At 47.7% G+C, this 20,995-nt stretch overlaps 1 protein-coding gene across 1 annotated transcript in view; it reads right to left on the bottom strand.

Moving 5' to 3' along the window:
* Positions 1–1,053: 1,053 nt before the first annotated feature.
* RMND5A (required for meiotic nuclear division 5 homolog A) overlaps positions 1,054–20,995 on the bottom strand; it is a 71,017-nt gene continuing 51,075 nt past the window's right edge. The window contains exons 5-9 of the mRNA XM_069101050.1: positions 13,757–13,923; positions 10,932–11,097; positions 9,245–9,347; positions 6,809–6,963; positions 1,054–5,448 (exon numbers count right to left, since the gene is read on the bottom strand). Of these exons, the coding sequence (XP_068957151.1) occupies positions 5,385–5,448; positions 6,809–6,963; positions 9,245–9,347; positions 10,932–11,097; positions 13,757–13,923 (655 nt within the window). The 3' untranslated portion in view covers positions 1,054–5,384. The remainder of the gene's footprint in view (positions 5,449–6,808; positions 6,964–9,244; positions 9,348–10,931; positions 11,098–13,756; positions 13,924–20,995) is intronic.

Raw genomic sequence — 20,995 nt, forward strand, 5'->3', positions numbered from 1 at the left:
AAGGAAGCACTATACAAACAAGAAAATGTTACACAACTGGAACTCTGGGGGGCCCATCACTGAATGAGGGAAATTCTAAAACCCTCAAAAGACTTAATATATGTGTGTCTGTCTTTCTAAAAATATGCAGAGGAACCAAAACTAAATTGTTGGTCTTCTTCACAGGGAAATTAAAGCTGTGCTAGAAAAAAACAAAACAAAACCCAATCTGTCAAAAACTACAAAGAAACTTACCAAATGACCATTATAGTTCAACAAGAATGTGGGAGCATATTAATAGTTGCAGAAACAAGTGAACTGTGAGAGGCAAGATGAGAATGATCAGGATTCTCTATCAATCTGCTAGAAGGGGAGAGAAATGGACCACTATGTGTCTGAGGTCTCTAAAAAATTCCTAACTCTTCACTTGTTTCTGGGAAGAGAAGACAGTTTAGTGATGGGTCTTTTAGACCTTACTCCAAAACACTCCCTACAACTCAGGATGTGTGTCAGAAAACTGGAAGGGGAAGTCACAGCCATAGGATGTCAACCCTGAAAATGGCAAAGGGAAGGGTCGGGGCAGGAAAGAAGGCAACCTGAGAAGTGTGAATCATGTTCCTTACTTAGAAATACTCAATTTCCAGCCAATTTACCTTCTCTGAAGTTTTGATGCCATCAGAGCACGGAAAAAATGGCAACAACAAAAGCTTTTAGAATAAATTATGCATAAGTTGTCAGGGAAAGAGGTTTCTGTATATCCAAATTATCTTTGCTTTCAAAGACATTACCAGAATCTCCACAATCCCTCCCATCATTTTGTACATAAATATAGGACTAGTACAATGAAGGTGAAAGCATTTAATTTTTTAAGTACATACCCAACCCCCCCACCCATAAGAAACAATATTTACATATGAATTCAAAGCACTTTTTGCACATTTGTTTCCCAATAATATATCTATGATATGCTACAGATAATAAAATTTACAGATTTAATTGTAATTAAATTGATTTCCTTAAATCACTTAAATATACACGGATTCCCCCCAATCAAATGGACAGAGTATTTCACAATTCATGTGTTAAATAATGTTTATTGTTAGCGTTATTGCCTATAGTCTCTAAGATGCAGCTTTATTGTGCCTTTGCAAAGATACATATATTTTTAAAAAACGGATCAAATTTCATACATATAGCTCTATATGATACATTACAGTGCAACACTATTTTTGTTACATAATTATAGAAATACTATCGAACCCTACAGCACAAAAGAAGCAAAAGAAAAACAATCCTGAGCCATATGAACAAGATGACTGGATGACATTGCTTTCAACATAGGTTTAAAAAAGAAAACCTAAGCGTGGGGGGAAAATTCCACACATGCACACTGTCTGCAATCCTGAGGAAACTATACACTAAAGTCCTGGCCCTCCCCAAGAGACCTGAATGTGGAGGTCCTTCCCGTTCAACCTCAAGTCCACACGTACCCCCCCTTGACACATACACCCAGTTTCTCACACTCATCACTCCCTCTCCCCACAAGAGGATTAGGCACTACTATGTCCTAGGGAACTCCATACCTGGCTTGTTGGGAAAGAGAAATCGTAGAAGCAGAGGCCTTAGCAAGAGCAGATTCCTACTAACCATGAGACAGAGCTAACAAAAGAAATGTCGCTAAGCCAACTATCTTCTCCTATTTCACTCCCTTCTGGGAGAACATAAATGATTATGATCACTGTAGCAGAAAACTGAGGGGATGGGGACAGAGAATGCTCTGGAAACAAAACTCAGTATCAGTCTCTCCCCGGTTTGGAAGTAACAACAGCTGTAAAAACACACACTGCAAAGCAAATGACTCCTCTACTATTAAAAATACATGTGTCGTTCTACCAGTTTTTGGTATCTATCTGCTCACAATTCAATACCAAGGGTCTCATGGACCTTGTACCTGCTTAAGGTAAACATGAAATGTACTGTCTGTATAAAACCTGCCCACACCTGAACTCCACCTCAGGGCAGCTCCCCAGCCTCCCCTGGAGATAGCTGGCAATCAGTGCAGGCACAAAGACTGCCCTTCTGGGTGATCCAAGTGATCTGGCTTCCATCCTATTGATGAAGTTAAGCAAACCTCCCCCACCCCCTGCCCCCTGCCCCCTCTTGATAACCGGAGTCTGCTAACTAGACAAACTGGCTGTCAGTTTACCCAAATGACTTGTACCAGTAGCTTGTCCTGTGAGGCAGAGCAAACTCTCCTGGTTGAGAAACAGCTAGTTCCAGCCCAAATGCTGAAGAAATGTGGATATGAACTAGAAGGCCCCAGCAGCAGCAGGCGGCTTCAGCCCTAGCTCTGCTAGACTAGCTTTGGGAGAAAGGGAGCCATCCGTCCCAAACACTATGTACAGAGGACATTAGTGTTTTCGTAGAGAGCTGCTCTATGTAATCACAACAAAGGCTGTGTTTCTCTAGCATCATATTATCAATTAAATACTCGCACACTTATATACTCATACACCCTATGAATGTGAGGTGGATCTTGTGTCCCAAGAAGCACCAATACCCGTTCATTTATATATGACAAATCTTTCACCTTTAAAAGTAACTCAGATGATCACCACTACAGCAAAAGCAATGGCCTCTCAAAGGGATTGCATACAAGTGAAAATGGTGAGGACAACCCAAGCCACTTGAAAACTGTACTGGAAAAAGAGGGAGTCCGGCCATGGGCCAGCCCTTGAGGATTAGAGAGTAAGGTCTCAATTGGCTTAGCATAGTAGTGTGGCCCATGTCCATGAATGACCAATGGCCAGGACTCACAAGAAAACTTTCAAACTCAAAACTTAAGAGAAACCATTTGGAAACGGCTTTGACTCCACACTGTATTCCTGTGGTTTGCTGTTAACCCTGTAAAAAACCCTGACTGTCCCATCAGCATCTGCCAAGTAGGAGGCAGACCCCAGGCATGCTTGCACACACACCCCTGCACAGAGACACCACGCCCCTCTTCTGTACCCTGAGGACGTGTGAGCATCAGCTACCAAAAGGACAAGCCATCTCCTGTGTTGGTGAAATACTACCAGAATCAGAAGGTCTTCATCTTCTTTGGTTACCATATACAAAAGCTCAGCCCCTAGTCTCTTCAAATACTTTTCTCCAAAGCATCTAGTCTTAAGTGAATTAACAACACACACTGCGCTTTAGAAAGTGTATCTTCAGACAAAATAGTTTTGAAACTAAGTCATCACTTACACCAAAATTTAATTTAATATCCTAAGGCCCTAACACTGCCCTAGGGGAATGGAAAGTCAAGTCCAAATGCTTTAGTTAACTCATGTTCTCTATATACTTTCTATGAGCTACAAATCTAACAAAATTTCTCACACTGGGATAAATAAAACGTGTAACAAGTCTATGGCTTATGTCTTGCAAACAGCATGTGTCTGCTCTCAGAAATATCTAGCCCACCAAGCACTGGAAACTTTTTTTCTAGGCATTTTTAAGGTTATCCATAAATTCTAAGTGTCATATAGGCATAGGAAGTTCAAAGAAGAGGATGCGGTCAGAATAAAACTAACTTTAGCCTGGCAGGCAGGAGTGGAAAGGAAAACATTTGGGGTTAAATTTGTTGAGGGAAAAGGCAGGACATGACAAAAACCCTAATGACAAGAATGCCTTGAACCTGCTTCTTCCCCACACTGGCTATGAAGAGGCCCACACTTCGCTGCTTGTCAAGTGACTTGTGGGAGTTTTCAGCTGTAAGCATCAGACAATGAAAGCAAACATTTGGGGTAAAAAAAGCCAAACCCTCTTATTTTAGATCTTATCCAAATTAACACGAAAACCAAGTGAATCAAAGATCCTGAAAACCTGCTCAACGAGGTAAGAAGGGCCTCACGTTTCATCCCTGAATCCCAGGCTAAGTTCAAACAGAATGTGTTGGCATTCTCTCTCCCCCTGACCATCCAACCCTTCATACCAAACATCGCCCACCAGCAAGGCCCAAACGCTGCACAGGCGACTCCCCTACCAGCTTACCTGGTAACTCAGTCCCTGCCCCACCCCAGCCCAACCTTGGAGATTATGTCCTGGAACCTCACAAACGCCTCCTGTGCCAACCTCCTCCTCCTCCTCCACTCCTCATGAAGAGTTTTCATGTTGGTGTCCAGTTCCAAGTCCAAAGAAACAGGAATTCAAAAATGCAGATTTCCCAATAACGTTCTTCTCTACAATGTGTGACACCAATGCAGGGAAGCCAGCAATTCTCTCCAAAGGGCTCTTCTCAATTGAGTTCACAAGACAAAAAGGATTCTTTACAGCTACCTTTACATGCCACATGGCGAACTTTGGGACAGTGCATTCAATTAGGAAACCTCAGAGAGAAAAGGGAAGAGAATCTGTACCGGGAGCAGAGCACAGATTCACAGTCAGTGAGGTGACAGACTGTGTAGAGAGGAGAGCGTGAGCACACGACGGCTAAAATACAAATAGCAACAAGCAAACGTATTCTGAGTGACTGATTAGTTAGCTTCTCATTGACAGGACTTAAAATGATGCAGCTTACAACTGCAGCCCACGACTGGAACGTGCATCTTCCCCTTCAAAGAGACAGTAAAGGATCCGACAGCCCGGCACCGGTGTCAGTCACACACCACAATTCTCCAGGCAACAGGCTCCTTGGCCCAGGCTGGCTGCCCACAGCCCTTTCACAGACATTCTCTGCAAACAAGCCCAACACCCAAGGCTGCCCATGCCATTCTCTCAGTCCAGCAGCCGGCCCAGGGGAGGGCCCACAGACAGACATCTGTGTGTATGTGTGTCTGACTTCGAGAGCTGCATGAAGAAGGGGCAGAGGGAAACATCTGAAAGCAGACTCAGAATAAATCACAGCTTGTTTTCTTCTTTAAGCAAAAAATACAAATTAGTTTTATAGCCACTATTCAGTTTATCAAACTTTTTCTGAAGTATTTTTAATTATGTACACATAACAGGAAATAAAACTTTTTCACAAACATTCTTCAAGGATGAAAATCATCAAGAGGATGACAGAATAAAAGCAGGAGAGATATTCAACACGGGGAGGGTGATTTCTCATTTCTGCTCTTAAAAAGTAAAAAAATCACCATGTAATTAAGTACAAAAACCGGCATTGAATGACAACTGCTGGTGTATTTACTTGATCAGAAGTGAAGACCAAGAGTGTAATAAAGCCCTATGGTAAGACAGATTCAGAAGCACTTGCCCTCGGGGTGGATGCACTCAAACGCTGACCAAGGTTCTGAAGCATCTGCTTCGAGCAACTCAGAAGCCCGAAGTCTGTGGCAGCAAATGCAGCAAGTGCTGTCTAGTCCTCTGAAATGTGCCAGCAATTCAAGGGTCACTTACAAGTGGCGTCTGAAGTAATTTCTTCAGAAAAATATCTGTTTGGCATCTCCTGGACTTTGTTCCATGGGGCAGTAAGGACATTTTAACCTAGGGACAAAGAAAAGAAACTGGAATGCTGTGACTGTGGGGGGTGGGGAGAACCCCAGGAAGCAGCCTTCCTCTGATACCACAATTAAATCACATTCTTCTCTCAATTCTCAATCATGGGATTCTAGGTCTGCCATCAATCTACATACATCGTTCATGCACCTAGGAGCCCACAACTGTAGCACAAAGCAGTCTCTGCCCCTCCCAGAGCACGGGCTAAGAAAGTCCACATGCCTTGCCTGAGGTCAAACCACCAATATGTACAAGTGGCAGGGCTTGTGCTCAGGGCACTTCTGACTCTAACCACTGCACCACACTGACTCTCAAACAAAGTAGATGCAATGTAGCTTGGGGGATGGGCCACCGAGGAGAAGTCAGTATTTTTTTTAAATGAAAGCAATAAGATAACTCAGAAAGGTCTGAATGTGCAGCTCAGCACATTCCTACCAAAGATCAATGGAGGAGATACAGAAGATGAGCCTGGGCCTGGTCTAAGGCTCCTTTGTTCCCAGGCTTTAGGAAGGGGTAGAGTGGAGGGGAGCACCCCTGCAAATGAATCACCCCCGACCTAGCTCACCCAACATGGTGAAAATGGGTCTAGGACTAATTTCAACGAGAAAATGTGGTACATTGACAGCCACAGTCAGTCATGACTTCTGAATGGACACAGTGGGGAGAGATTTTGACAAAGACAGCATCCTCTCCAGATATTCATGGCCTCTGCTTAGGAGATCTGAACACTTCTATCTCTATGCGCAGACACTTGACCAAAAGAAGCTGTCCAGACAGACTACAAACTCACATTGCAAACAAGTGGTCTGTTTGGTTTTTTTTTTTTGCTCTTTTGGAGGGCAATTGGGGTTAAGTGACTTGCCCAAAGCCACACAACATTAAGTGTGTCAAGTGTCTGAGGCTGGATTTGAACTCAGGTTCTCCTGACTATAGGGCAGGTGCTCTATTCACTGTGCCACCTAGCCTCCCTTAAGTGGTTTGGTTCCTTAAGGGAAAGAAGGCAGATCTGTGATTTCATAACCAAAAGTGGACACCCAGTATAGAAGCTGCCTCCAATGACACAGGGCAGCAGCCTGTGATCCCACCTACCCAGAAAGGTGTTTATGAACACAGAGGTTAATGGCCTAGCTCAGTCAACAGATGGGGTGGGACTTGAACCCAGGTATTCCTGACTCTAAGACTGGCCTTCTCTGCAATGGGCCACACTATCTGTTACAGTTAAGTCTAGTCATATTAATGTGGACACTAACATTCACTGTTCTCCTTTGTCACCACCAAATACCCAAAATGTTCCAAGTTCTAAAAGTATTTGTGGAAAACAAATTGCTAAAAATGTCGTGACACTTACTTGCTACCATTAAACATTTTATTCAGCGCATCTCTTGAGATAATATGACCACAGACCAACTTCATAGGTGGATTGTTATCTGTTGTTTGCTGACGAAGAATGGGACAAGCAAATATAGAGTGATACCAGCATTTTTTACCAAGGTCCACTTCAATCTGTTTTTAAAAATAAAAATAAGTAGATCAATAAAAAATACATTAAGTAGATGTGATTAACAAATGAATAAATAAATGAGTAAAATGTTGAAACCAGTAGCTGGCGATCTTTCTAAAAGATCTGTCTGTTTTATGCAGCAAAGACAATTTTATCAAGTATCTAAATGTGACTTCTCTCCCCTTCCTCCAACTCTGAGACACATATTCTTCAGGTTCAGCCCCAATGGTACCGGGAGTTTTAATTAAATTTCAAAGTTAAAAGCAGCAGGTGATTGCTTCTGATGCCAAATTCTAAGGATCTGGAGCCAAATCAATGTCCATGATAAATAAATCAAGTAGGTGAAATTCCTACAATCTGGACCCTGTAAAGAAACAAGTAATCCCAAGAGATGAGTTTTCAATAAATAGAAATGTTGGGGTGGGGGAGGGGGAACAACTTTGCTCTCTGCACACTCTGTCTTCTTAGCCAAGATCATGAATATCACTGAATTCTTCCTTGGTGCCTCAAAGGCATGACCGTGAATGCTAGGACCAGCACAGGCCATCTGCCCCACAAAAACGGGGCCTGGGGGTCACATTTCCATTGCTGGTAGCTTTTCTTTACATATGGGCCTGCCTTTTTAATAAGCTCTTTCTTCCCCTGCTCATCTGCTGCTTCTGACAGACACCCAAAGGGGAAGCCTGGGTTACAACTGTGTGCACATTTAGGATACAGTTTCAAGCAAGCAGCCCCAGTATTTTCTCCTGGGAGGCCTACTCAAAGGCCTCTTTCACCGCCATGAATGTTAAAATCTTTTTGGTTCTGAGGGGTGTCCCAAAAAGGTGGGATACAGCTGCAGTTAAGGAGGCCACCTGCCACCAGGGGAGCCTCCGGATGAAGCTAACAAGCCCAAGCCAGGACTCTCCCAGGCGGCAGAGTCAACAGTGCAATCACAACTGTCAAAACAATGAATCCTGGCATTCCAGGGCTCCAAGAAAGTTAAGGAAGATCAACGTGAACAACTCTTCTATTTTACAGAAGAGGACACTGAGGTCTGGAGCTGAGGAAATAGCCCCAAGTCAGAAAGACAGGGAGTGATGGAGCTGGGATTCAAGGCCAGGCTTTCCAATCCCAAATCTAATGCACTTTTCATATCTTCATACAATTTGGACCATGTGGAGTGATGCCACCTAAGTCAGGCAACAAGAGTGTGTTACACACTTCCCCTGTGCCAGGTCACTGTGCTAAGGCTGGGGGGTACAAAGGAATGCAAACGCATGGTCCCTGCCCTCAAGGAGAGCCCATTCCAACGTGGGGGATGACACAGATAGTCTGGTACATCAAAGACACAGACGAGAGAAGGCTCGCACAGCCAGGGTGAGTCCAGGAAAGGCATCCTGCAGAAAGGGGCATCTGAGTGGGGCTTAAAAGAAGCCAAGAAACCAAGAGGTAGTGGGGAGGGGGAAGAATAGCTGGGGGCCAAGACCCAGAGGCAGAGAAAGATGGAATGTGGTGTAACATGAGCAGCAGGGTCAAGGAGATGTGAGGAACCAAAAGGCAAAAAGAATTAGAGGTGACAAACTCAGGACAAGGGAGTTCCCTGGACAGGTCGGACATGTGCTTTGGCAGAGGAGTGCTCAGAGAGTCTGGCCCTGAGGGCCTGACCTGGGACCAGGGCCGCAGGAACAGAGAATGTAGGCTAGAGATGCCATGAAGCCTTATTCAGCACAATCTGGAGGTGGGAGGTAAGAGGGTGGGAAAGAGGATTGGGGATGAAAAAGCAGCAGAGGAGAAGGAGCAGCTGGAAAGGCAGAGGAGAGCTAGGAAGGCAGCACCCCAACAATGGAGGAAAGTGCACCCAAAGGAGGGGATCAGAGGGGCCAAAGTCTACGTGCAACCTCTGACAGCTGCCTCCAGTGCCGAGCTGAGGACACTGGCACCCACTGTTCTTCTCTGGTTTACTGTGAAATAAGCTCCACAAATTAAACCTTAGCCCCCCAAAGACACCTTAGGAAGCTCAGCCTGGTGAGTGCTGAGAGCTGCAGGTCCCTCTAGCGGTGGCCCAGGAGACTGCAAGGCCTCCATCACCCTCGTGTTTAATCATTCCAGTCTTCTTGTATCTGTCTGCCTTTTACATCCCCATCGGAGCTTATGATGGCAGGGAATCTTTCGGATGCCACCAAAATCCTACTCCCTCCTCTCCGTTCTGCTGTCCTGCAAAGCTGCTACAAACCCCAGCAAACTCTAGTCACTGTGGGCTTTGGCAGAAGGGGAAAAACCAGCCCCTGAGCCCTCACTCACAGGCAGCTCGTCCTTCTGGTTCCAAACGCCTGTGCATTGCCTCTGTTCAATCACCGCCTTGATGTTAATCAGAGCCGGCAGGGCTACACAGCCTGCTGAGAAGCTGGCAAGGAGAGAGGGAAAGAACAAAAATCAGACCAGTTCTAGACATTGTCACCTCTTTTCAAAATAGGAAGGAAATCCAAGGAAATCCAGAATTCTTACAAGTCTTCATCTTGGATTTGGAAACCACCCAATAGAATCGGATTTGTAATGGCAGAAATAATACTTCTAACGATAATCGCTCCTATCCACAAAGTGACTGACAGCAGCTAATTTAATCCTCATAGTGCCCTCTGAGATCTGTCCTACTCTGTGCCTCATTCTACAGAGAAGTCCAACCCCAGAAGGTCACAACAGGTGGGTGACCTCGTCCTAAGGGGAGGAGCTAAGATCGGAACCCAGGCCTCCCAATCCAGTGGCTTTCCCCAGGGTCTCCCACTGTTCTCTGCTTTTCACTTACTCTTGTAGACACACTTTCTCCAGCTACTGAGAAGCAATACAAATCCCTCTCTATCAGGCTAGACTTTGTTTTTAAAGCACCACGTATCTGTCAGACTCTCTTTCCCCAATGAGCCGCATCAGATGGCACAATGCGCACCTTTGCTTTACCAACAAGCTCCTTGGTATCCAGCCTGCATGGGTCTGCACAAAGACAAGTCCCACTTCTTTGGGGGTACTACTAGGGCACCTCAGCTAGCTCCCGTTTTAAGCTAAGAAAACAGAGGGGTCTAAACCAGGTGTCAAAAATGCAGCCCCTGCCACTCTCAAGAGTAGCTCAAGCCAGAAGAAAATGGAAGTGGGAAGCATTTAGCAAAACAAATAAAAAACAACAACAGCACATATATCACATTTCACTTCATCATGAAGCTAGTGGGTGACCTTACATAGGATGGGCTGATGGCTCTGGTTTCAGGTGGTCTAGACACAAGGAAAGGAATACATCAAAGATCTGGCAAGAAGCAGAGTTGTCTTTAAGGAGCTCCATCTTCTGCCATAGCAGCCAGGACACAAAAGCAAGGACGGCCTGCTATGAGAGAAGCCTTTACCAAGGAGTCTTCCACTCGATCCCAATCTCTTTCATGAACACATCGCTAGGCCACACCACCTTCATTTTCTGCTCAGGGGATCAAGCTTTTGGAAAGGACTAGACTAGAAAGCAGGTCAGATTTCACAGGGAACTAAAATCCTAATATCCCCTTAAAAGTCAACTGGTTCAAACCCCCTCATTTTACATTTTACAAATGAGGAAAAAAATACCAGGAGAGAGGGCAGTGAAAAAAAAAAGTAAAAAAGGTAGCCTGGATTCAAACCTCAATCTTCTGAGGCCAAACCCAGGGCTCGTCAGAAGTTCTGCTTGTCTGAATCACACTTGCAAGCCTGAGGAATCACAAGTCATTGTGCAGCAGCAAGTCCTCTGATAACTGTGAATGAAAAATCCATTCTGCAGGCCGGCTCTTTGGGACCAGAAGCTTTATATACATCACTGTAAAAGCAACTGGGCTGGGGTTTGGGGCAGAGAGAGAAGCTACTCTAATTCTGCACAGAGGGGAAGCCCAGGCAGAACATTAGCCAAGGACCTTCACTTGAGAAATAAAGAACAAGGAAGTAGAGCTGGCCAGCATTTGCTGCCGTGACTCAGCCATACCTAACACTGAGTGGCGACTCCACCGACAGCCCCAACAGAGCACAGGCGTCCCGAGTGAAGATGTCACAGATGTCTGCCCACTGGTTTGCATCAAGCAGGTGAACGTAAGGCGAGTTCTCGATGCCCTGCCTCAGATACACGAGGCTCCCCATCAAGACCTGAATATCTAAAGAATAAAAGCAAAGTTAGCAGCAACGTGGTTGGAACTAAAATTTTCACTCTGTGATGGGTTCAAGCTTTCTTCCTTCACTTACGGGAAGAAAACTACAGGGAGAGGAGGGACCTCGAGACAAAAAAACCAAATCTTCTAATCAACATGTTTTGAAATCGCTCTATCATTTCTTTCAAAAATGCTGCTGCTCAGGGCAGTGAGGTGGCTCAGTCATGAGCACTGGTCATGGAGTCGGAGGACCTGAGTTCAAATCCAGCCTCAGACACTTGACACTAGCTGTGTGACCCTGGGCAGGTCACTTAATTAACAATGACCGCCTCACCAAAATAACAATAACAGTAATAATGATAACAGTGCTGCTGCTTATGCACAATTGTTCCTCCCTTTCTTATGCAAAAACCAATTCCCTGTGTGATTCAATGGGTATGGAACAGACAGAGACGGGAAGGCTTTATGCAATTTGCACATCACTGGATGCAATAATTATTTTGACATTAATTTAGACTGGAGACTAGCAAAGCTGTCTCTGGCTGGAAACTGCTAATAACTCCCAAACTGCAGGCCAAGCTGACAGAACCACCAGACTCCCAGACCACCTTCCTTGCCAGCTCTGCTTTAGCAGCAAGGGCAAAATGGAGTAGGAAGAGCCAGCACCAGGGGACACACATCTGACCACCCAACAGTCCAACTGAGACCAACACTAACTCAAAAAGGCTTCCAACTTATATTTTCATGCTTTTTCAGAAGCAATCTAATACTCAACCTTTTTCCCTATGGTCCAATCTCAGCGATTTAAAATGTGGTTCCAGGGCGGCCAGGTAACACAGGAAGTAAGAGCACCGGCTCCAGTGTCAGGATGACTTGGAGATCGAATCCGGGCTCAGACACTCAGCACCCACCCAGAAACACCTGGCCGTGTAACCTTGAGCAAGTTACTTAACCCTGAATGCAGGAGGACAGGACAGGACAGGACAGGACAGGACAGGACAGGACAGGACAGGACAGGAGAGGACAGGAGAGGACAGGAGAGGAGAGGGGAGGGGAGGGGAGGAGAGGAGAGGAGAGGAGAGGAGAAGAGATCACATTATTGGGGTTGGGGGACAGGGATGATGTACATTCAAGACATGCCCAGTGTAAATGGGAGACAATCCTGCAGGGAAGGCCCTGGCATTGAGGGGGAGGGAGAAAGGAACAGGGAAGCCTGCTTGTGGTAAGTGGAATTCGAGCCCGAGTCATGAAGGAAGCCAGGAGGCAGGGGAGAAAAGGGAGAACATCCCTGGAGTTGGGGCCATGCAATGAAAATGTGCAGAGTCAGCGTTAGGAGACAGAGGAGAGGAACAGCAATGAGGCCCGCGCAAAGGTGTGAGTCCTACAAAAAGGCCAGGCCATGGCAAGCACTCTAAGCCAACAAGAGGGTCTATCTTTGATCCTGAGGGGCGCCATTCGAGGTATTTGAATAGGGCAATGACATGGCCAGAGCTATGCTTCAGGAAGAGAGCATGGACAAGGCAGAGAGCCTCCCACCCAGCCCCGCCGCAGGCTGATGCCATAACCCAGGGACAGGCCTGCATGAGGATGGTGACAGTGTCAGAAGGGAGAGGGGCGGCACACAGAAGAGATGTCACAAGCACAGAAGCAACAAGCCTTGGCAACAGCTTGAATATGGGAGGTAAGTGTGAGTGAAGAGTGAAGCCTACAGTGGTATCCTCAATGGTAATAGAAACACTGGAAGACAGGAGGGTCTGGGTGCAGGGGGGAGACTTCTATTGTGGATGTGCTGAATTCAAGAGGTCCAAGAGGCGTCTGTGACTGGGGACTCGATCAGGAGAGCCTACGACTGGATACACAGGTCTGAGTATCTGCATAAATGTAAAGAGGGAGAAGGGAGTGCCAGGCCAAGCCTCTGGGGACACCCACCTGTGGTGGGCAGTCTGGATGAAGATTAAGCAAAGAGGCTGAAAGAGTAGTAGGGGAGGGGTCCAAAAGCACAGAAAAGAATATCCAGGAAAAGAGGACAACTGAGGGTGTCAAAGGCAGCAGGGAGGTCAAGAAGGAAATGGCATGAGGAAAGGCCAGCAGATGCAGCAAGGAAAAGGTCACTGGCACTTCTGCAGAGAGCAGTCTCCACTGAATTGTGAGGTCAGAAGCTTAGGAAACAGTAAGGTGAGAGTCCAGGGGATCAACAGCAGACAGCTTTGTCAAGGAGCGTTAGCCAAGAAAGGAGGGACAGACACAGGCTACGTGGCACTGATGGTGAGATCACGGAACAGATTTCTAAGGATCTGGAAAACAAGAGTACGCGGGGACAGAGAAGCAGAGAGCCTGAAGATTCTCGCAGTAAGAGGACAGAGAGGGCAATGGTCTGCCCAAGACGGAGCAGATGAGTCCCACTGGCAAGAAGGCCGGCCAAGCCTTCACATGAGCCAGGACGAAGGAGCAGACAGCAGCAGCAGACAGACGAGCAGTGGGAGACGGTGGAGAAAAGGGAGTGCTTGCAGGGCAAGCGGCCTCAGCTCCTTCCATGAGTAGGAAATGCTGCTGCTTTGCTTTATTATTAAATAATTTAGAATGTCTAAATCAGTTTCAAAATAAGCTCACGTCCTTCCCAGACCCACCACATTTCTACACACATGGAACATACGGGGCTGCTTACCTTTCTGATGGTTTAGGGCAAATGGCTGAAAATTCTTCGCATATTGCAACGCTTCCCGCTGGTTTGCAGTTCCACCCATTAATAAGCTAATGAAATACAATCTGTGCAGCTTGAATTCCAAGGAGCTGTTTTGGGCCATGAGCATTTCCCGATTTGATACTGCCCATCTAGAGAAAAAGGAGAGAAGAAAAACCGACTGAGTGGCACGCACAGCACCCCGATAAGAGCAAGTCGTGGCCACACATTTCTGAAGGAGGAAGGAGGGAAGGGTCTGCCCTGCCACCTAGTGGGCTTGGCCAGTGAGGCCACCTCCTGAAGCTGACTTCTTAGCTGAACCCTGAAGAAGGCAGCAGCCACTCAAAACCAAACGGAGCCAGTGCACCATCAGGGCAGCCTGGCCTCTCCTAAGTACAAGGCCAGGCTTTCCAAGCCAGCCCGGGGGCTGGGCACCAGGGGGAGAACGCCGGCTGCCAGCATCTCTGCTGGTGAATATCTGACTGCCGCCCTGGAAGCCCGCCCCTCAGAAGGCTCACCCAGCAGTGTGCCCAACATCATGAAGGCTGCCCATGTTCAAAAAGACATCATTCAGAACAGAGACAACTCCACCTTGACTTCATGCAGACTCGTTAAAACAAGGGGCAATCATGGGTGTCTGGCACATTTAATGAGTGTTCACTGACTGAACGGACGGAACCACAATTCTACCCACAGCCCAGATACTTCTAGGCCCCTATATATGCCCATGTACAATGAGGGGGTCTTAAGGCACAGACCAGAAAGCTTTGCTATCCGTGTGGGGATGGACGGGGAGAGACAGTGCTCCTATATGTGTAGGTGAGTGAATGAATTGCCTTTATTTGGACCTTTCTATGTAAAAAGCACGATGCTACATGCTGGGACACCCAAGAAAAGCCAGCCAGCCCCTGCTCTCCAGGGGCTCCCCTTCCCCAGTCTTCAGGGCACGGTGGCAAAGACGGCTGATAAAATGCCCTTGGTTTCTGGTGCTGAGGGGTGGAGGTGCTGCCTGCACAGGGCTCCTCTCCCCACCTGGCCGCCCACCTGCGGGTATTGCTGGCCGCAGTGAGATAGGTGGACCCGCTCTCTACAACAGTTTCTGCTCTCAGCAAAGGCTGCTAGACTGGGCCAGAAGCAGGTCCAGAGCTGTCCCCATCAGAGACAGACATGCCACCTCCTGTCTCTGCCTCAGGGGGCCTGACTGCCCAGAGTAGGGCAGTGGGTTGAAAGCATACGTGGTCTCCTGGCTAGCCGTACATAGGAGCTGTTTTCACTCCTGCCTCTGAATGCCCAGTGCCTAGTACAGTGCTTGGTATGTAGAAGGCAGTAAATAAATGCTTATTAAATGAGTGAGCTGAAATCACAGCGACAGATCAAAGCAGGCACCTACGACCACAAAGATGGGGAATAAATGAAGGTAACATACACACGGGCAAATGTTTTCCAAAACTTCAAGTGCTCCACAAATACTGGTCAAGTACAACTGGAGTCAGGAAGACCTGAGTTTAAATCCAGCCTCAAATACTTTGTAGGTGTGTGCCGACCCTGCACAAGTCATCTAACCTTTGTCTGCCTCAGTTTCCTGAGGAAGATGACAGCCGAGAGGAAAAGAGTGAGGACAGAGAGACAGCCCAGGAGAGACAGCATCAACCACAGAATCACAGTCTCAGAACTGGAAGGAAATCTGACAGGATGAGTAGTCTGGTGTCCTCATTTTACAGGTGAGGTGAGGGATTGGGCCAAGAGATGACCCTGGTAACTTATCAAATGGCTTTAAACCATGGTGGAAAGTGGGGAGGGGCGCGACAGTCACAAAGCCAAAGTCGGGCCTGAGTCAAGAGGAGAGGCTAAAAGAAAGACCTTAATTCAGAACTTGGAGATAAAAGGAAAGCCCAGCAGAACAAAGTGGAAGAAGGCCGAGGAGCAGCACAGGAGCACCCTAGGGTGCCAGCGTAGAGGGTAAGGAAAACGGGGACAAGGAAGCAGAGGATCAGGAGGGCAGCATGTGAGAGGGAGAATGGAGGCAGGAAGGACAAGGCCAAGAGGAAGAAACATACAGACAAGCCCCCTACAATCCTGCCTGGGGGCTTGGAGGAAGGTAAGGCTGTCGGGTAGCAGGGAACCAGGAGCTGGGGGTGGGTGGGGATGGTTCACTGCCCCCTCTGCCCTGCCCCACCCCACCTACATAACATTGGCCAGTATTTTTATTGGTATTTGCAAAAATCCAGTTAAACTCTGACAAATAACTGAAAATGGAGCTATTCTCTCAAGCTGGATCTTCATGTTCTAAATACTGAAAAGAACGAGAAGGGGGCCATGTTGCACTTGGGAGTGGGCACAGGGATCCCCAGACAAGACACCAAGGCCTTATATGGTTCAGAGCAGCTGTCAGCCTTAGAGCAGCAGCAAGCCTTCTGGGGTGTCCTCCACCCCGGGGGTGGAGGGGTGAGGGGTAGGGAGGGGGCCCATGTTGCATTGTGTTTTGAGAGCAGCTCTCACACAATGAGTATGTGAGTGGGAGGGGGAAGCAGCCACAGCCTTAGGTGACCTTAGGGATGATGACTGCCAATGTCACCATGACAGAGGCCTGGAGAAACATAACCTGATTCAGAAGTAGTGCAGGAGCCTCTGCCGTGGCCACTCCTAACTACATGACAAGCTGTGTGGGGGAGGAATCCAAATCAGAAAGAGCCGGGCAGCTGGATGAGCAAGACTCACAGTGGTGGCCCAGGGGGGCAAGGAAACAGCATGCTTGTTCAGACCTTCAGAGCTGAAGATCTTTTCCCAAAACACATTCATCAGAGGCTTTTTGGGGTAAGATTCAGGATCTCAGAGATGGGTGGTGTGGGGCCGAGCAGGCGGCAGAGGCCCGGCCTGACCTCCAGCTCTGCCTCCCCTCTCTGGGCCTCAGCTGTTAGGGGACTTTAGATCCCTTCCAGCTCCAGTGGTCTGAGAGTCACCACTCCAAATGGCAGGGCTACAGACCAAAGAGACAAGACCCACCCCGGGGCTACCGGGGAAGGTGTTCTGCCCTACTCCATCCACAGAAGCCCAGTATTTAAAGCTGGGAAGGATGCCCAGGCTAAGCTCTGCATGGTAGCTGTAGCAGCGGATAGAGCACTGGGTCTGGAGTCAGAAAAATCAGAATTCAAATCCAGCCTCAGACGTGTATTAGCTGTGTGACCTCCGGAAAGTCCCTTTACTTCTACCTCAGACTAACAATGGCGCCCATCTCCTAGGGTTGCCATGAGGACCAAATAAGCTGTCAGGCTGAGCACAGTGCCGGCACACAGCCAGAACTATGAAAAACATTTGTTCCCTTTCAGCTGAGTAAGCCCCCCTTCTGCTAACTGGGGTTTCTGAATAGATACAGATTTTACTGTCATCAGCACCCCAATCCCAAAGACACAGGCCCCCCAGGGCCACAAGGCAGATGAAATGGCGCTGGGTCAGGGCCTTCCCCCAAAGTGGCCCCGGAGCCAGAAAACAACCTCCAGGAAGTCAGGGGTATCACAATTTACCAACTTTGCTCCTGCTTCTTCATTCTTCCAACACATGCTTCCTCCAAAGAGAGAAAAAAAACACCACATGTTTAGATGACTAAGTTCAAGGCAACTCAGATGCCTAAGAATTAATCATCATAATTTTCAAAGATCCTAAAATTCTTAGGAGACTGCTGGCTCTATACAAGGAACTTCCATTTGCCTCTACTCCCCTTCCCCTGAGAATGCCCCCCAAATTCACCTGCTGTCTCCAAGAGCCCGCACCAGACAGCTAGGTCACCTCCTCTCAATTTTAAGAGGGAGGTTTTTCAAACACTGAACAAACAAATGCCTCTTGGTACCATTTTTACACCAAGGGCTCCCAGAGACCCCTTTTCCAGCCTTCCTTAGGGCCATGTCCTTGGCAGCTGCCTGGCAGTTTTTTTTTTTTTCCAAAAGATGCTCCACTGAACTCTGGGGAGAAGACAGTCTCCAGGGGCATCCATGAGTTAGAGACACAGTAAGTTGCAAAGCAGATGGTGCAGGGACCAGGGTCTGTCAGTGTCTTGGCAGCTAGGGCCCTGGCTGTCCTGTCACAGACGTCACCCAACATCAGTAGTGCTCCCGCCTCTCAGAGCTGCTCTCTGTCCTTCTCCCCATAGCCCTTCCTCTCTGAGGGAAGTGTACACTGGTGTTTCCAATGAGATCAAAGAATCAGCAGCCCCCAGTCTACTTTGGAAAATACCTCCTTTTTCCTTCTTCCATGCTGTGTTTCCTTCAGGTCACTATTTATAAAGATATCCATATGCAAACTTTAATCACAACAAGAGAAATAAATCAAAGAAAACTGATACCAATCTATCTAGCCCAAGACACTGTTTGCATCGAGAAGCAGGGAGGGCTAATGTCTCAAGTTCAGAACCCTGGCACTCCTACCTGGGAGAGGCAGGTCTCGGCCCAGCACTCACCGACCCCCATTCCCATGTATAAGCAGGGTCGCTGGTCAGAGCAGGGAGGAGAGGACGCTTTCCTGCCTGAGAACTAGCTCTTCTTACTTGATTCAGGATTATGCCTTCTCATCAATCTTAGACAGCCCCAGAAGGTGAGCAATACCGCAGTCCCACAGGAGCAGAGATAGGGCACAGGCCTCCTGATCTCTCCCCTCGGTCATGAGTCCTGCAAATTCCTCCCTGTCTGCTCTCGCTCTCTCTCACACATATCATTGTTCCCGGGGCTCCAGGCACACTCTTGGCCAAGCTCTCCCTGGGAGCCCAGCACCAGAGGCACACAGGCACTACAGAGAGACAAGCACACAGTCCCCTCCTGTACAATGCTGCATCAAGGGGAGGTGGAAGGCCATTCCTGACTAAAAACTGGCTCACTATTTAAAAAAATAAAATAAAATAAAATAAAAAATAAAAAATAAAAACTGGCTTACTGGGCCAAAATCAACAGACACTCAAGATGATGTATGGCACAAAATCAATTCAGCGTTTCTAAAGTGTGTAAAACAGCCAGTATCCACTTAATTCACCATAATTCTGTCCCTTTTTCAGAGCTACTGTACATGTTTTTATACCCAATAGCCCCTATGGAGAATGATGTAAATTAGGATGTTTGACAATAATTAATTATGAGTATAAAAAATCCAAACTAACCACGAAACAAACCTTCGCGAATAATTCAAACACCAAATCGTCAGCACAGAAGAAATGCAAGTGTGACAGAAACCTCTCCATCTCTAGCAATCCTACAGGACACGTTAGGCCCCTTCTTCTGGCAGTGCCACATATCCTGCCAAATGGGGAAACAAGCACAGGACCTCCCTGAGAAATCATTCCACCAGGCTCCAGGCACTCCCTCCCCACCCCTACCTTCTGCTCTCCAGCTATGACAGCTTGGGACAACTCTATGCCCAGGCTGAACCCTTGGTGGAAATGCTTACTTACTTGAACTCATTCCTCAATGAATAACATACTCCACTCCAGGCCAATGATTCTGAACCCCCAGTTGTCTTGTTCAAACCTCATTCTCAGTGCCCCAGTGACTGCTCCCTTAGCCCCTCTGTTCTCAAACCAACCCCACCAATCTTCCATTTTAAAGCTACCCAGCACTCCTGCTGTGCTCTCTGGAATGCAGGCTCCAAAGGTAACAACCTAACCTTCTGTTCCTCCCTCCTCACTGGGCTGGTTTCTCCTGCCGACCTGGCACTGGTCCTGTGTTCACTAACAGCCCTCCTCCACCCCCACCTGACTTACTCACTGGTGAGATGGGGAGCTGAAGACTCTTTGGTCCCATATCCCTCCACTACCACCATTCAGCAATCTCTCCTCTTCTGAGGTTCATTCAGTCCATATTCATCACCCAGTCAAGGATCTACTGATCCCAAGGACATTCTCCTTCCTTCCTCAATGCTCTCAGGGTATGGCTCACACTCCATGGTTCAACTCTTGGCTTCGAACCATGGAACACTGACATATGTGCACTCCCTCAAATACCCTAAAGTCCCACTCCTTAACTCAGTACCCCTTCCCTGTGACTTACACGTCCTACCCCACCACTGCTGCACAGAGATGGTAGTGGGGTGATCTCGCTTTTACCACAAACTATTGTTCTACCACCTCTGCTTCTGCCCTGTAACCCCCAAACTTGGCCTTCATCCTCAGTGAAACTTTCAATCCCTCCTCCTCTTGGGTCTTCCAAGGGCCATCCACCCTTGGTCTCTTCCCTTCTCTATCTTGATGCCTCAGGGAATCACTTCAACTCTGCCTTCCTATCCTACTGAAGACCTTGCTTGGCCAAGGCTCAGTCTTGAACTACTCCTACCACCCCCTGCCTTTGCTCCTACTCATGTGCTACTAAATGAAGGTGGAGAAAACAACAGAACGGTGATGACTGAGTCCACTACAAATCTATGTTATGTAATCTCAACTGGGCCCTCACCACGGCAAGGCAATCATCCTGTACCCCCCTGACCGACTCACTCTCCTACTCCTCATAGGGGCTCCTCCAAACCTTCTCATCCCTCCCCAAACCCACCCTCTGCACTCCCGTTTCCTCTCATCTTCTCCTCCCCCCTGCCTTCCTCTTCTCCAGCCTCACCCCATCTACAGGCTGCCTGGAAGCACACGCACTCCTCCCCCATCTCCACACCCCTCCTTGATTCGTTCAGGCCTAACAGCTATTGCCTAATATTTCTCTTCCTCTTTTGTGACTGTGCTCTTTGAGGAGGAGGAGGTGAACAAGGAGCACTTTCACTTCCTTCCTCTCCCTCTCTTCGCCTTCGGCAGTCAGGCTTTCCCGCTCTCTCCCAGGCCCCACATGGAACAGCCTCGTCCTTGCTCAGCTCTTGACCCTGTCCACTGCCCTCTTCTCCTGGAGACGTTCTCCTCGCTAGGCCTGTGACCACACTGGCTGTGCTCCTCTGTCTGACCACTTCTCAGCTTGTCCTTTGGATCTTCATCCAAGGTATGCCCAGTAAGAGCTGAAGGCCCCACAAGCTGACTTCCCTTGCTGATCTCAGCTGCCATGGATTCAGCTGTCTTTTCTGGGCAGATTATTTCCCAGTCTCATCTGTCCAGCTCTAACCTCTTTCCAGATCTGTGGTCTCTTATCTCCAACCAGCCATTTAACATCTTTAACCAAAGTCCTGTCAGTATCTTAAACTCAAACATGCCCCCAAAATGAACCCATTATTCTTGCCCCCAAAAGTCTCTCACCCTTCTTACCTGCCTACTCCTTC

Source organism: Petaurus breviceps, unplaced genomic scaffold (assembly GCF_028583685.1).
Source record: "Petaurus breviceps papuanus isolate PSGF00001 unplaced genomic scaffold, PetGlider_PUasm1.0 446, whole genome shotgun sequence".
NCBI lineage: Eukaryota > Metazoa > Chordata > Mammalia > Diprotodontia > Petauridae > Petaurus > Petaurus breviceps.